This window comes from Solenopsis invicta, chromosome 16 (assembly GCF_016802725.1).
Source record: "Solenopsis invicta isolate M01_SB chromosome 16, UNIL_Sinv_3.0, whole genome shotgun sequence".
NCBI classification, from domain to species: Eukaryota; Metazoa; Arthropoda; class Insecta; order Hymenoptera; family Formicidae; genus Solenopsis; species Solenopsis invicta.
Window position 1 is genome coordinate 21,185,762 of NC_052679.1, and position 17,436 is coordinate 21,203,197.

Below are 17,436 nucleotides of genomic sequence, written 5' to 3' on the forward strand. Positions count from 1 at the left end.
AATAAAGCAGGTAAAGCTAATAAAAATCGATATAATCCATTTTCCGTAGGAACAGTGTTGCAATATCGACGCGATGTACGGTCCCCCTTTGTAGCAATCGCGATGTCGTCGACATGCATTAAGGGATATTACGGGTGGGTATTGCAGAAGGACGTTATAACGCTTTCGTGTGGGTAGCACCGAATGGAGCCCTAGTAGACTCTCTAAAGCTACGGTTGCGTGCCATCATTTTGTGGCGTCGGGCTTCCGGTATTCACGGCGCAGTTACAGCAAACGACCGAAATGACTTATACCGGCATTGGCATTTCCTAGTCAGGATCGAACGCCGCTTTTATTACGAAATTCTTATGGACGAAGCATACTGCAAGACCGTAACAATGTCCGCGGAGTCGCATTAAATCGCCGATGATGCCTCGCTATTGCCCCGAAACAAGAAAGATCCCGGCGTCTCTTCATCACTATCGACACTGAATAGTGTGTTTCTCTCTCCCTTTTTCTCTTTCTCTCTCTTTTTTTCTGTACCCCGGGTCATGCCCCTGAAGAATAGTCTCGTCGGCGTGCCGGAGGTTCCAACGAATTGATTGTTTTAGCTATGGGGGTGAGAATACATTATACATTAACGAAAGACCGGCGCGACCAAAGACAAGATTAACGACCCGCAGGTATTTATGGTCGTGACTTGTCGGGATCGTTTAAACAAATGTTTGTTTCTTGCCTCGGCGCGACCCCGCCTCGTCAGTTTCTCGAGAAGGAAAGGAAAGGTAAGAAGATTTTCCCAAACATCTTAAGGTCTGCAGCTGGCTGCTGCTGATGGCGCCATCGGTGCCCGGTTACCTTCCAAAGCACATCCATTCGCAGTCGACTGACTTTTGTATCTCCCTCTTTTTCTCCATCATGAATCCACCGTGCCTCGTCGCCGTTGCTATTCGCTAAATCGCGCGTCTCCATGAAATTCGTTCGTGCGCAACGGAAACAGATCGCGACCAATGGATACCGCGGATCGTCAGCTAAACAAATAACTTTTCCGATATTGCTGTATAACGCGCGTAACCAATCGCGCGATTTCCTCCCGATAGATTCGACGCACCGGTTACGCGAAGATTTATAGGACATAAGCACCGCCTGCCGTCGTGCTGTGCCTTTTTCTCGAGGACGTTGGAACTAATCGACGGTGCAACAGAACCGGTGGGAGGCGGCCGCGAGGCCAATAAATTCGGAAATTTCTTCACGTGTCATCCTCGCGTCCGGTGACGCTCACGTAAACAGACGGGGCGATCTCGCAGAGGGGAGGATCAGGCCTCCGACCACCAGGATGGAGCGGATATCTGAAGGAGTGCGGAAACGAGGGGAACAAAAGAGAGAAAGAGAGCCAACAACAGAAGATCGGAAAAATCTCGACGCGGGGAAGGGTGACGATAGCGGGGGTAGGGCACAAAACGGTGGGCGCCGGTTCATACGCGCGCCATTCACAGGAAATTTATGTACCAGAAGCATAAAGCCAGTGCCGCATCTCTCGGGCCGAAGCAGCCGTGGCATCCAAAACCACCGGCGAATCCACAATCGTTCGCTCCTTTCATCCCCTCAATCTCTCCTTTTTCATCTTGCCTTCTTTTCCTTTCCTCCCCCTCACTCCTCCCCCTTCTTCTCTTGTTTTCCCTTTCTTTTCTTCTTCAGCTTGCGCGATACAATCCAAGCAGATACCACACTTCGTCACGTATAATGATGCTGGATATGGAATGGGAGAAATCGAGCGAAGAAAGGATGTAGAGAGAACAAGATCGGGACGGCGCAAGAAGGGGGGGAGGGGCACTAGTTGAGAAATAAAGGAAAAGTAATACTATTGCCTCCTCAACGATTCCCATCGCTCTGTGAGAACTTCCCGCGGAACATTTGCGGTCCATTATTTTCCCGTACTCATATCAAGAGGGTCGGCCGGTGCATATATCGAAGAAATGGCCTCCTATATCTCAAGCATACTTAAAAAAAAAGCTGTGATCGCCTTTAATTCGTTCGTCTGCGCTTTATATAAGTTACTGTTTTGCAAAATGTTATTTTACATTCAAAAATAAATAGTTATTACATTTTGTTCACTAATATATGAAGCATTCTAGAAATTATGCATATCGGACAAACAAAATCAAGTCTCTACTAAAAAAAGTTGATATATAAAAATTTCATATTCATTCGTTAAAAAAGTTTTTTGTAGGCTTTGTTCAAAATATTACGGCATATCTTTTTTGGTAACTAAAATATATTTATTACTGTGCATATATTATTTCATAAATAATAAATTTTTTAATTATTTTATTTATGTATAGATCTTATTCATTATTTTATTATAATATTTCAAAAATTAAATTATTATATAAAGAAAAATAAAATCTATTTAATTTCGTAAATGGTTGGCACTGTAACCAAACGCGATAAAATTTAGCCAAAAGATATTTATTTTTGTGTTTCGTAAATTTACATAATAGAACCGTGAAAAAAAATTTTACTCTCGATCGAAACAGACGATATCAACAGAAAAAATTAAAATGTGTCAGATGCGTGGAATGATTTGTCCTGTGCGTGAAAATATATATATTTAAATGCACGATCGAAATATTATATTGTAAAAGTAAAAATGGGAATTATAATAATTTATGAATAATAATGTTTCTTTTATATTAATTATTTAATTAGAAATTATTTGAGTAAGTTATAAATAAAATGTCCGTAGGTTCCACATTTTTAACAAGTACGAAACTACGAATTTATAAGTATAATTTGCGTCAAGGATACACTTTGAGGCGCTAGTACACGAATATGCGAGGTCGCACCAAAAGCTCTACGAGCCGTTGAATCGCATTTATTGTTAGACAGATATTCTCTGACCGGTTGAGTATATCTTTTAGATTCTTTACGACCACGCGCGTACCGCCTCGCTGTGCACGTACGTGTATAAGTGGGTACCTACGCGTAACGAAGCCTCGCAAAATGAGAGGAACAGCGAAACACGATCGGGTAAGAAGATAATGCTGGCTACTGCGAGATCTTTACTCCGCGGGCTTCCCGGAAAGAAAGGACCCCCCGAGATGTATACTCGCCATCTTATCTAGCGGAGATAGACCGTGGCCCAGCTACCATATCTGATGAGACGCGATAGATGGGAGGGCGTGACAAAAGTATCCAGCACGTCGAGACCATCCCCTTCAACGCGCGCACACCTGTAAGAACTCTCACCCGCACCTACCGTGACAAAAACCTTTACCAACCAGTTAACTCGTGGCAAACTCTTTTCCAGTTCAATGTCGATTGTTAATTTGTACGGAATCACTCCGTGTAAATTTGGTGAAATTTGGACATGAAAACATTACGGAATGCAAAAGTAAAAAGATCAATGCACACATCGTCATCTTGCATATTCCGTATATCGCGTCGTTTTCTATTTTAAAATCGGACCGCCAAGCGTGACAATGTTAGATCGCGAGACAACGGTGTCGATAACAAATAAAATAACCGGCAGCGTCCAATTTAGTAAATGTTCAACACTTTCGCGACGTTCGGGCGTAGATAAAAACTAGTTTCATCAACAAATGACATGTTTATATGCTTTCTTCGGTGTCGATCGGCGGAACTTCGAAAGCAAAGTCGTTCTGGCGCAGTGGGTCTCGGCGTGACGCACGACGACCCCTTTTAGAGGCGCCAGGCTGCTAGAGGAAGAGCAGGAACAAGGAGGGCGACGACGAAGGAGAGGAAGATGAACACGAGAAGAAGAAGAAGAAGAAAAAGAAGAGGACGATGAAAAAGAAGGAGCAGAAGAGAAGAAAAGAAGGAAGGCGTTCCGACGAAACGGAGCGCGATGTCGGATCTAGATAAGATCTTCGAAACGGGGATCAGTAATATTTTACAAAGTCATCGAAGTTGCTCGCTAACTTCGGCATAAATTACAATCGCCGTCTCTCTTTCTCCCGACCGCGTTCCCTCTTCATCCCGCCGCGCCGCTCATCCCTTTCGTGAAATGCTGCACGGCTATGGGAAGATGAGAAGGCGCCCGCGGATCCACCTCTCTTTGGCGAGTGTTAAACAAACACTTACCATTGCTAATAACATAGAACGCGCGTTCGCCTCGCGGTGAGCCAATAAATCCGCTTATCTAACAACCACGCACGGCCGATTGCCGATGGGAAATGTAATCGTGACGCGAGGACGTGTCCCGAATTAATTACCATAATCTTCCGGAGAGATTCGTGAGGATCATTACACGACGCAATTTTTAACTCACACCTCTTCGACGAATCAATCTGTCTAAATATTGTTTAATCATAATCTTGCGCATCAAGTTATGAAAAAAAAAATTTGGGAAAAAAAATCGAGTTTCAAATTTTAAGAATTTACTGCAAATCAAAAACTTCATATTACGTAAACTTGAATTTCCACTTGATTAGTATCCAGTAGCATCTAGTCTAATTATCAATTCAGGAATGCTAAAGCTAATAAAACCATCATGTAAATTGGATGTTAGATGAAAACCTTTGTGACAATGGTATCTTGAGTTTTTATATGCGTCTGTCATGGCAATGTGAAGTAATCCAATTGCAAAGAAGGTTTCATAAACTCGCAATAAAATTTGTGCGAAAACATAAATACCCGATTGCGCGCACGAAATCGGCTGTTTACTTGCGAGATTAGCGTCTGCGACAAGATACAATGCCGCCGTTTATTATCTCTGACAGTGACCAAACCGACTGCTATCGTCGTAGGCCGTTACTTAATATTTTGTCATAAAAAAAAGGGAGATGAGAGGGTCAGTCAGAAGGACGCGAGACCCCGATTCGTGACACGAATACGTCGCACAAGCGATGAAGTTCGCGAGGATCTCGCCCATAAATCATACGTGAAAAAAATGCTTGCTGCTAATCCTACATGGTATGCTAGCAAGAGAGTCATGTACAGCGATCGTGACTAATGATAGCTGCATGTCGGGCGACGAATCGATAACCTCGAGATGTAATGCTTTACATTTCGAAAATCACAGAAGCAACTTCGACTGATGCTGCTCTCGTCGTCATTCGCGCGGCCAGCATTTTTCCTAGTGCAGGTAAAAGCTGTGAGAAATGAAAGGATCGTCTGTGTGGAAAAAGGTACCCCGCATTCCTAAGTTATCATAACGGAATTAATCAAACGAATCGACGGGATATTTAGGTACGATCAAGACTATATTGTGAAATTTTAGTTTAGAACAAAACGTCGAAAAAGTCTTCGTAAACTTCAAGAGTTAAAAAACAAAATCTCTGTATAATATACAATAATAATAATAATAATAATAATCTGTATAATTTCATACAATATATTATATTGCATAAAATTCTGTATAAAATAAAGTCGTATATATTTATAAAAAAATGTTTTTTATATAGCTATCTTTAAGGTTAAAATTGAAGTGCACTTCGTCATAAATATCAACGGTTGTATCCTAAATCATATACTGTAACAATTTGTAAATAATTTTGACATCACAATGTATTCCAGACATATTTTAAATTGCAAATAGAGAGGATGAATTGCATCGTGTGAATCGAAATGCGTTATCCTGCAGTATATTGTTCGAAGAATACATTTCTCCAGAAAATGTTAGGCAAATTTAAAACACAAAATGATCAATCCCTCCATTCATCTTATCCCCGAAAACGCGGCTTATACGACGAGGGCGAGTAGTCCGTGTGTAACTGAGAAGTTCATGCGATAACGATCTCAATGTTCGGGATTTTGGGAGGGTTGAAATACAGATATCACCCACGAAGAGACGCTATCTATTCTCGAGTGAGGCCTACCCTAGAGCCTCTCGACACAAATTAATATTCTACCACCGTGCAGAAATCGCCCACATTGCTCTGCGACAGTCCAGAAAAAGAAAAAAAAAATAGTCAGTCGAAATATGCGGTCCCCGCTATCGCTCAAAAAGAAACAGTAAGAGAAAACTTGATAGCCATCTATTTATCTTATACATTCAGATTATCTAGTGATACACACATTTACACATCATTGTCAAAGAGCAGATGTGGCTTATCCTTGAAAAAAGAGAGAAGTTGATCAAATGTTAAAAATAAGAAATGGAAACGATAAATTGTAAATTTCAAAAAGGTGTCATGTTCTCAAATACAAATACAGAAAATGAAAAGTTTTTTTTTCTAATTATTTGAATCAGAGCCACCAAAATTTACATAAACACTTTATTGGTGATCTATTTATAATTGCTGATAGTGGTAATTTTTGAAATTTATCCTTTTAGGCTTGATTAAATTTGAATGTTCAAACACCCTATTTTCAAAATTAATGATGCTTAATTCATAAGTTGACTGATTTTTATCAATAAAAAAACACTTAAAATTGCTAAGAGAAAATTGCTAAGAGCGATTTATTTTTTTTATTGTATTAAAAAACTAAAAATTAACACTAAAAGTAATTGTAAAAATTACAGAAAACACATTATGATATTTACTGTAAACATTTGAAAAGCGATTGGTGAATTTAGAAAATAAAATGCAAAAAAATTAAAAATCTTCCTCAAGGCGTTTATCTCGTTCAGTAAATAGATGACACCTTTTCGAAACCATTTCAAGGTTTTTTCTTTCTGGTCTGTCCTTTTCCAATACAGAACATGATCCGTTCTCGTAGTTAATGATGCACACAAGCGAGCAGAATAAGAAAGTATAAAAAATCGTATTTCGAAAAAAAATGGGACATAACGCTTTTTCGAAATTGACAATTCAATTAATTTCTCCTCATTAAGTTGACTTCCATTTTCAATTCTACAGCTATTATGTGAAAGTAATAAAAAGAAATGCAGAAGCAATATTTTTGTAGTATCAAATTTCAAGATTTAAGAGTAGAATCTATTAATAAAAGTGTTTCTCTTCTCATTTCCATAATTCATCGCAGGAAGAGCGACTCTGCACGGGGTTGCATCTACCGAGAGTATAAGACTAACACTAACGCCAGGTTAAATCCGTCGGATCAGCACCGTTCCCTAATCAAAATAGAACGAGGGAAAGATAGAAGGCCTACGGTGAAGCGTCGGCGAAGAGCGTATCACGTTTCGTGTGAGCCGATATTTGTTACAAGTTCTTATAGATGATGAAGAAGCGTTTGCCGTGCGCGAGCCGAGGCCAGCCCAAGAATGAGTGCTGGCACTGGCCCTTTGAGGGCCCTATTAACGAGTGACCCCCCGCGGCCGCCGCCGCCGCCGCCGCAGCGGGCCCAATCAGCCCCGAGTCCAATTCAGAGTCCCGGCTTCGACTTGTTTTATGTAATGCCCGCGACGCCAGAATCAATTAGCCCTGGCACCCTCCTATTTTGCGTATGCATGCGCAACGTATATGCATAGCAGGCGATCCCGGCGAGCCGAAACTTATTTGCAACTGTCCTGCGCGCACGCGGGAACGGTCAACGGACGGGAAAAACCGGTTCCCGGGCCGCGAGTTAGGCGGAAATTAAATAGCTCGGGACAAACGGGGATCAGAACGTTGCTGCGCTCACCTCCGACCGCATGGCGAATTAGGATCGCTAATTTTGCTGCTCGGATCCCGCGGGTTTTTAACACGGCCGGCCTGCTAGATCCAGCGAATGTAACGACTGGATAAAGGATGGCGCCAAGTCTCTCGAGTCTTTAGGCGAATTATTAAGGTAAACGTCAACAGTCTAACATCTATTAAGTTTGCGCGTGTGATCAATTTTATCTTTAAAAATGTGATAAAAATATTATCTTTCATTGCACTAGTTTACAAAAACAAATTGTATTTTTTTAATTATTTTAAATCAGAGATGTTTCTTACAGATTTTTGGATGCTGAGCACGATGCCGCAAGTCAATTTTTATCAGCACGTGTCAGATTTCAGAAATAATTGAGGTTTAATAAGGTATGTTTTGGGATATTTGAATTTTTTTAAAAAGGCCGACGTTATCTTGAAATTCTGATCAAAAGTCATGAATGTATCATTCATTCTCTATAAAATGCATTTTTTTATTTCGGTATCTTACTTTTTAACCAAAATACGAAAGATTTAAATATAGAGTTTGTTCTGCTTATGATGATGAAATCACATATACTTATGATATTCATTTATATCATATTTAGGGTTATTAACGCATACACAGTATAGTTATCCTAGGATCAGCTGATAAAGTCGACTGTAAATGTATTTTACTTAATTGCTCACTTGGAATTTTTCGAAACAAATGTATTTTCGAAAAAAAAAAAAAAAAAAAAATTCAGACAAAAGTTGTATGATCTAAAGAAGGATAAAATAATGATAAAATCATTCCCTTCTCACTGCCGCTCGACGGCTGATCGTGCGTGGGACGCTACCTCAGAAGTAGTTCCCAGCTTTAATCTTTCATAGCATGCCTAAAAGATAAGACATCGAAATAAAAAAAATTGCATTTTATAAAGAATGAACAATATATTCATGACATCTAATTAGAATTTTCAATTAACAAAAAAGGCAAATGCAAAAAAGCTATTTTTTTGTACATATTAAACCTTAATGATTTTGGAAACCTAACGTGATGGTGAAATTTGGTTTGCGATATCGTTTAGCATCTAAAAATCTATAAGAAACGTTTTGTCTGATTTAAAATAATTTTTGGATGTAAACTAGTATTATGTACAAATGTATTATATCGTTATATGCAATGAATACTGCGGTAACTAGCATCATCAGTGAAGAAGTAAAATAAAGATCTTCCACAATCTTTCTTCCAAAAAAAATTATTGAAAACTGACTATCGCGTCGTCCACCAGCTATTGCCATAAGTTGCGATATGCTAATCGATAATTGTTCAACAATGATTACAGACTATCGTTAGCATAGTATAATCGTCGTAAAAAATGAGCCGTCTAATCGGCAAGATAACGAGAATCATGATGGCGCGAGAAATTATGTTATAAGGCGGAAAGATTCGACGAGTATACGCCGATCAGGAGTGCGCCGTCGTAGCCCAAGCACGGCGCGGTCAATTAGGCGGACTATCGTTACGTGTTTTAATGAGATCTCGACGCAGAACCGAAGGTATATAAAAGTGTTTTATGTCCTGTGAAACCTGGGCGCCGTTGTGCCGTCAATTAGGAGACTACGCGCCGTACCGCCCATAATCAGCATATGCAACGTGGCGTATACGCAGCCCTTAGGCCGATAACCAGGAAGCAACGGTGTGATTTCGAACTTATTATTTTGGTAGTAAAAATATTGAGACACGGCCGTTAAGCATCGATAACATTTCCTCTCGTTTATATAAGATACCTTTTCCGCTAAAAGCATAGAATTAGTAAAACATCTATGAAATTTACATATAAACACATTCATACTATCTTTAAAAATGTAAGAAAGAACTGTTACGTTTCATCAAAATCTTCACTATGAGTAGTTATTTGTCAGTGTTTTTTTTCAGGATTAAATAATATATTTTTCGACAAAATTAAATTAAAGTTAATAGCTTATAAAATTAAGTTAGCTATATTAAAATAAGTTATATGAACAAGAACTCAATTAAAAATTACGTTGAGGTTGGTTTCATAGTCATAAATAATTTTCAATTTTTAACTAAAAAAAAATAATGAATAAATGTATGAATGTATCTGTAATTAATTAAGCTTTTAAAGATTAAAAATTATTTATGATTATAAATACTGGCTCACGATTAAATTAATTTAAGTTAAATTCAAAATTAATTTTGAAAAACTAATTTATATTAAATTAGAAATTCGTAATTTATTAAAGTTAGATCACTCAAAATAATTATAATATGGATCATCAAACAAATTTTAAATATTTTATTTGTAAATTAATTTTATATAAAATAAAAAAATATTATTCATGTAGAAATGTCTTTCTTTTATAATTTTTTTTACATAAATTTTTAACAAATTATTATTAATCGTAGCTTTTGTTTTATATATAATATATACACTGAGAAAAAGATACTTAAAAATTTATTCGTAGAATGTAAATTTATTTCACTGAAATAAATCTTTATTTAAATACGGCAAAATAAAATGTTATTCCCAGCAAATAAATCAATTAATGAAATGAGATACAGAAATTACATTTTATCATTTTATTAAAAAATTTTTTATAATTAATAAATAATGAACAAAAAGGGCAAGTAACATTTGCTTGTTGCTAATATTTTGACTTTTTCTCACGCTCACAAATAAACTAAATAACAAATCGAAAGACAGAGAAATATAATTATTATTACACTCACATATTCCAATTACAGATTTTGTAATAATTATTTGATAATCCATTAATCTAATTATTATATTTTCGTTCTTATTTCGTTTTTTATCATTAATAATTATTTTTCTGATGTGTCACCTCAGAAATTCCTCTGACAATATTTTATAAATTTCCAAAAGATAAAAAAGTAAGTATACATTGTATTAGAAGACAAATATTAAAAATAACGATAAATGGAATCAACGTCGACCCCGATTATAACATCGTCACTTATGACAGGCGATTCGAGAATTCTATCATTACACCCTGAATAATCGTCCATCCATTTTAAAGGGATTCTATTCTCGGAAAATTTTAAGGATTTCAATGAGAAGCGATGGATCGCAGCATGAACGGCCATACGTCAACCAGCTCGCGCTACAGCGGCCGGCATTGGAGCATACATTTTATCTAGCCGGGGAATTTAGATTCGGAGAAGAATCGGCGATGGCGTGCACCGGCCGACGATACCGCGTGTGCACCGGCTAAAGAAGCGCGCATACATCAAGACTGTTTATATTTTATTTACGGAGTGGGTCATCGTACGCAACAATACGACAATTTGGCCGCGGCCGATACGAAATCTCACAGCGTTGCTTTCCCACCCTCCCGTTACATCCCTCGGAGTAGACGTGCGGCACTCGACCGCCTCCACCGGTTCCCCGACGTCGCATCGATTTAACGGGGACCCGTGCCGCGATCCCACGAGCCATGCATGCATGCATGCATGCATGCGTACATACGTGCGTGCGCGCGTGCGTGCGTGCCTACATGCCACGTACGCACACACACGCGCGCACGTGGCGTAGCGACGACGCGTGTACCTGCCGCTTCGTCCATTTCGAGAATCCGATGCGATCTTATCTACCGTGCGGCCGCCACGACTCCCGCGAAGAGAATCTTTGATTTAGTGCGAGGAGAAGCACAGGAGAGAAGAGTCAAGGGACGCGGGAGAGGCCGGGAGAACGGCGGGCGAGGAGAGCAATTCCGTTTCCGAGCAAACTGCGACTGACTGCGTTCCGCGAGAGCGACGCGTTCTTAAAAACTTTACTTACAGTAAATCAGAGAGGAACCAAAACGCTTTCTGTTAACTTCGAATGTCAAACATAAATGTTCCTAACAAGTAGATTGCGCAGGTATAAATTTATCAAATTACAGGTACAGATATCCCTCCACTTACTGCATACGTTCTGAGACTTCCATCGTAAATCGAATTGATAAGTCAAATAGCATTTATATAAAAACAAACTAAAATTGTTATTTGTGTAAAATAATTATTTTATTGGTAAGAACGATTAGACTACTACTTAGAAAAAATGTAAAAAAACAAAATTTTTTTAAAGATGTAATTCTTAATATTTACACTCACAATCAGAGAAAAATTTGTAGTGGCAACTATTTAAACAAGTGATAACTATACAGGTTTCATAAAAAGAATTATGATATACAGTTATGTAAACTGTTATAGTTATTGCTAAACTAATGATTAAGAAAATTAATAAAAAATAGTTGTAATAATTATATAGAAAGAACGACTACATTAACGTAGTTGCTATAACATAGTTCACTTATATATATTATAATTCTATTTATAAAATTTATAGTAGTCTGTTGTAGACAGTAGTAGACAGTTGTCCTCTTATAGTCCCCCGTCACAATAATTTTTTCTGAGTGTACTATTACAAAATTAATATTTAACTTAAACACAGATTAACTTCAAAAAGTGATAAAAAAACGATACTACTTTTTTTAAACTGTAATTCTTATTATAATACTCAGTATCACAAAATTAATACTTAATTTAAATCATTATTAACAAATGCTTAAACAATTTCGTTATAATCTGTCAATTAATTTTACTCAATAGCATACTGGTCATAAGACCAAAAACTAATAAATTAAGGTAATTGTAATTATTATTAAATAAATTAAAGATCTTTATTTAGAAAATAGCAAAACAAAATTTTTTAAATTATAGTTTTTAATATTCATTATAATAAAATTAATATTTAGCTCAAACACAGATTAACTTCAACAAGTAATTAAGAAATAATACTATTTTTTCTTAAAAATGTAACTCTTAATGTTATAACACTCCAAATTAACATTTAATATGAATTATTAGTTAACAAGGGTTTAATTAGTTTTTTTATATAAGCTATTAGCTCATTTTTAGTTAATAGCATGCCGATTATGTTTAAGTTCGAAAATTCGTAAGCAGAGAGATATCTGTATTATCATACAAATCTTATCTTTATATACACAACGTAGGAATCAATATTCCAAGAATATAAAAAAATGATATATTTCTGAGACTTGTTACATTTTTCTTTTTCATTATTCATTCTAATCGATTTCTTTCTTCTTTTACAATCCAGAAAGATATGAAAAACATACATTATATTTGTGATGCTTATTACATTCTTTTGTTTATTTATTCCAATCAATTTCTAATCAAATTATTCATTTTAATAAATTTCAGTCATTCACATTTTAATATTAAAAAAATATCTTTTCTTTCTTATTTGCACTTTATTATTTTATAATATATTTATGATTAAATAAATATGCAAATTTTAAAATTGTAAACTTCATTCCTTTTTCGATTTTGTTTTAAATGATCCCTAACGTTGTGAAAGTTCTACTACAAATTTTAAAAAGTATTACGCAGATACTCACGTCCTTCAACGGAACTTTGAATGCTAGAATCTTGGTGCCCTTAATCACATCGCCGAAAGCTTTATACTCTAACCATCTGGAACACATGAAAACGAATTATAGGATTAGTAATAAACAGCGCATCGCGTTCGCGGTGATTTGGCCGCAGAAATATGGATTGAATCGTGTGCGTGAACGGATCACGCGAAACTTTATATTCACCCTCCGACTCGTAATTCAAGTATTTCCGAATAACACGTTTAAATGTGTAAAAAGTAATGCATTTAAAATATCGGAACATTTGTGTATTATTTCCGCCGCTTCCGTCTTCTTTCCCGCTTCCGCCATTCGCGTTCCCTACAGTTATAACCAAGAAATTTTAATCGACACACCGATTGTATTTTCCATCTTACGGAAACGCATTATTCCGCCCCATTGACTCTAGTCGATATCGGTTGCTTTACCTGAGTTACTCACCAAGAAAACTAAACACCCGGCGCGATAATTATTACATAACGCATCAAAAGTTTGCGAGACCGGATCGAAGGTTGAGATACGCGCGAATTAAACTGCTTCGCATTTCGAATTCCAGCGATTAGGTGGTCAACACCATCTCGGGAGAAAAGGCGGGAAACGTTGTGTGGAACAATGCGGGACACGCGTGCTCCGTCGATAATTGGAGGAGGTGTCCTCGACAATAGCGTCGGATCGCTTTCCCGGAAGCAGCGGAACATCGCACTATCGGTTCTGCACGATGCATCAGACAAATGAAAACTGCGCCTCGCCTCGCGGATCAACTATCACATACGATCGCGATAGTCACGGTGCCCGATCAGAACGTTTCCGAAATGTGAGAAGTCGGCACGTACATAACCTCGCTGTGACACGATTCTACCCACGACCGCGTTACTCGAGCGATCCAAACTCTTTCGAGAGACCTCAGTAGACCTCCCCGTGTAGCGAATCAAAGGCTGCTTACCTGTCCGGCACAGAATTCGTCATATTTGCCATATACCTCAGAGATTTCCTCGTAAAAGGACCAACATAACACTAAAACGCAATTCCGCCGTCACACAACACAGTACACACGCACGCAGGGCAAGCTGCCAGCTTTTGCCAGCAGTAGACACACTCGCGCGATATCGACGACGCAGAAAGATCGATCGATCTCTCGACGCGCGGCACCGATGACTCGACGGCATCCACGCGGGTTTGCGAAGAATCGCGAAAAACTGATTTATAATTTATTTCAAAATTGGGACGTAATGCGTTTACTTCTAACGCCATTACCGTTTTTCATTATTTTTTGTCGGTAATGATTATTATTTTTTTCTATCTATAGCGATAAAGGTAAAATCCGTTATATTTTTACAGTAACGATAACGAATTTAATCGTTATTTTTATTATTATTTTGGTTTTCTATTATTCTTATACTCGTTTAATTAATTGCGCGCTAATCGCGTGATTGAATAAAAAAAAAAAATATTTTAACATATTTTACTGATACAGTACTTTAATTATATCTTGGACTGCATTTTGATAGCCATTATCAGTTTTGAAAAATCTATAATTATACATATAAATATTATAGATTTTCAATACTGATAGTGATTATAGAAATGCATTCTTCATAATGGCATTATTCAAAAAAAAAAAAAACGTGTTTGATCTGAATTCTTGTAAAATGTGTATACTAAAAAATAAAGAATTAGAAAAATTATTAGATTAATATTAAAGTAAGTTTGCTCTATATACAGAATATCTTAAAGAGTTTTAAGTTTCAATATTTATTATTACACTTAAGAATGATTATTAAATAATGTAATTTAAAATTCAGTGACTTACTATAGTATTACAAAAAAAGTAACAAACCATTACTTTTTAAGTAATGCTAATAACAACCAGGATTGGGTAATATATGTTTTTAACTAAATTAAGTTAAAAAGTGAATGGCTTATTAAATGAATTTAGTTACGTTAAAAGTTACTTGAATAAAAAACTTAATTAAAAGTTACATAAAATTAAATTAACTTAAACATTATTAATTTTTAACTTTTTAACTAGTTACTATCCAATACTCTAACAATAACACATTACTTTTTAAAATTATCAGTAATAGATAACGGTAACAAGTTATTTTTACAAAAAGTAACAATTATGCGTTAACTTTTCAAGTAACATTTTCTATTTTGGTTTATTCTAATTCTTAGAATTAAAGAAAAATAACGAGTAAGTTAACCGAGATTAAAAAATTAATCTACATGATGGAAATGGATGTTTCTTAAACTTAAAATTACAATATGAAAAAAACTAAAAAGTTCAACCAAAATTAAAGTTTTATGCATATATATAATCTTATTGTTAATCTACATTGATAGAAATGGATATAGTATTTTATTATATTAATTTTATGTAGCTTCAAATATACCAGCAAAAATCAACTTTGATGGAGTAACAAACACTCCATTTGCACTCACAACATGAACACTCCTTGAATTTTAAGAGAAACGAGAATTTGTGTTCACTATTCATTTATTCGGTAAATTTTAATTAGAACACTAATATTATATTTATAAACGTTATACAAGATAAAAGTTGCAATGAGAGAATTATACGAGTTCTGATAAGCTATATGTAACCTCAAAAAATTCAAATAGATTCAACTTATTGACAGATATATTTAAGAATTCTAATACGACTTATTTTTCTTTCATCACAGTAGTCGAAAGGCTGAAAGATTTTAATCACAAAAATCTTCATACAAATTTTAAATAATAAATGATTAATCGCATTTGTTGCAAATTATGCATTAACACAATTATTAGACTGAAAACAAGAAATTTAAGAATTAGTCATAATACATTTCATTAACTGGTTGGACACTGCACATCCTTAGAGTCCGTATTCAGTTTCAAAACGATGGTTAGTACTTTCTTCTCCACATCGAAAAGTTGAGGAGGCTTTTTGTACTAAAATGAAAAAAGAAATAAAATAAATAGTAATGAATAAATGATACGTAGCAAAGTAGATACTTTGAAGAAACATTTTCAAATACCATTATAATTAAAGTATTGTACTGATGATGAAATGATATCCTTTGCTGCTCTGGCTTCAATCCAATCCTCTCGAGATCTGGGATCTTTATCTTTTTGAAATATTTCTTGTTGCTTGTACGTACAGTCATAGTGCCATCAGGTTCCGCAGTAACAGAATACACGCTTTCAGGATATGGTAAATTTCTGATTCGCCATTCCAAAGATGTTTTTGTAATTCTTCTTGTAATAAATGGCTGTAAAAAAGATAAATTTAGAAGATGTTTTACATATATAAAATATTAATATTACTTAAAGTTTTAGCATGATTATATACTAATTATATGTTGTCCACACAAAGAAAATAACATACTGTATTTGAACTTTCTTCTATCCCACATATTTCTATATTGTTCTGTTTAAGTTCAGGCTCTCCGATCTCTACTGTCCATCCAAGCTTTGTACCAAAACTATTTTTCTCTTTCCATATTCGTCGTACGACTATATTTGTATCTGTGTTGTATTCTTCTACCATTTCTTTTCCATCTTCAAATAAAAAATGAACTTTCCTCTTTCCTACAAAATATAACAAAATAAATAAAAAGTTGTATTAACTAAAATACTAAGCAGTGTGTAAAATTTAATTCTATTAAAGGACAGATAATTTAAAATATAAAAGGTAATAATCTCATAAATTTAAGTATAACAAAAGATATCAATTAAAAACAATATTACATGATTAATAACAAGTTTATGTTGTAATTTAATGACGTTTTAATAATACTACATTGTCCTGTTCAAGATTGTGTTCTAAAATTACACAAGCTTACTATTGATCAAACATTTTTATGTTAAAAACAGGTATCCCATAAACTCGTATGGATTAATCAACAATAATCATAGATAATAAAGATATTTAATTCTTATATTCACCATCTTCAATGACCGCTGTTTTTCTAGCATTCTGAATAATCCTTAACCATGTGTCACACGTCATTTTGCACTGCAAGAGGATCTCTTGAGTTGAGAGAGTTGTTGAGGGTCCCTTAGGTCTTTCCAGGTCTTTCCGTCCACTAGCGCCTCTATGTGTACAAAACACGCACATGAACTACGTAGCCAATGTGCATGATCCCCGTCGTTATGTGCGATTTTGCGGTTCCGTTTCGTGCTACGTAGTAATATTCACAAATTTATGATTCTCTTCCGTGCTACATGCATATATGAAAGAGTGAGAGACACATTAGTTAGGTAAGGATGGACGATCAATCTTTGTCCGTCCTTTGTCTCGTCATTGGCTAAAGAAAGAAACTTCTTCTCTTCTTCACAAAAGGCCTTGGATTTCAGACTAAGTTATAAGTGAAATCTAAATGCCAAACATTAACTGTTAATTTAACTTTATTTAATTCATAACTTTTATCTAGCTTTTTGTTTTTTTTATAATTAACTTAATTTTAAATTATTAACTTTAACTTCAAAAAGTATA

The 17,436-nt window shown here is 35.7% G+C and overlaps 2 protein-coding genes across 2 annotated transcripts in view; both read right to left on the reverse strand.

The window, feature by feature from the left end:
- The window catches only part of LOC105194763 (RNA/RNP complex-1-interacting phosphatase), a 44,447-nt gene extending 30,390 nt beyond the window's left edge, over positions 1-14,057 (reverse strand). Inside the window, exons 1-2 of the mRNA XM_011159856.3 lie at positions 13,900-14,057; positions 12,942-13,017 (exon numbers count right to left, since the gene is read on the reverse strand). Coding sequence (XP_011158158.1) covers positions 12,942-13,017; positions 13,900-13,931 — 108 coding nt within the window. The 5' untranslated portion in view covers positions 13,932-14,057. The remainder of the gene's footprint in view (positions 1-12,941; positions 13,018-13,899) is intronic.
- A 1,378-nt stretch (positions 14,058-15,435) lies between these two features.
- LOC105194770 (protein DPCD) lies at positions 15,436-17,073 on the reverse strand. Its single transcript, XM_011159866.2, has 4 exons — positions 16,887-17,073; positions 16,327-16,529; positions 15,977-16,210; positions 15,436-15,890 (listed from the first exon to the last, which is right to left on the reverse strand). Exons 1-4 carry the CDS (start codon positions 17,056-17,058, stop codon positions 15,789-15,791), a joined length of 711 nt encoding a protein of 236 aa, XP_011158168.2. The 5' UTR covers positions 17,059-17,073; the 3' UTR covers positions 15,436-15,788.
- Positions 17,074-17,436: the final 363 nt, after the last annotated feature.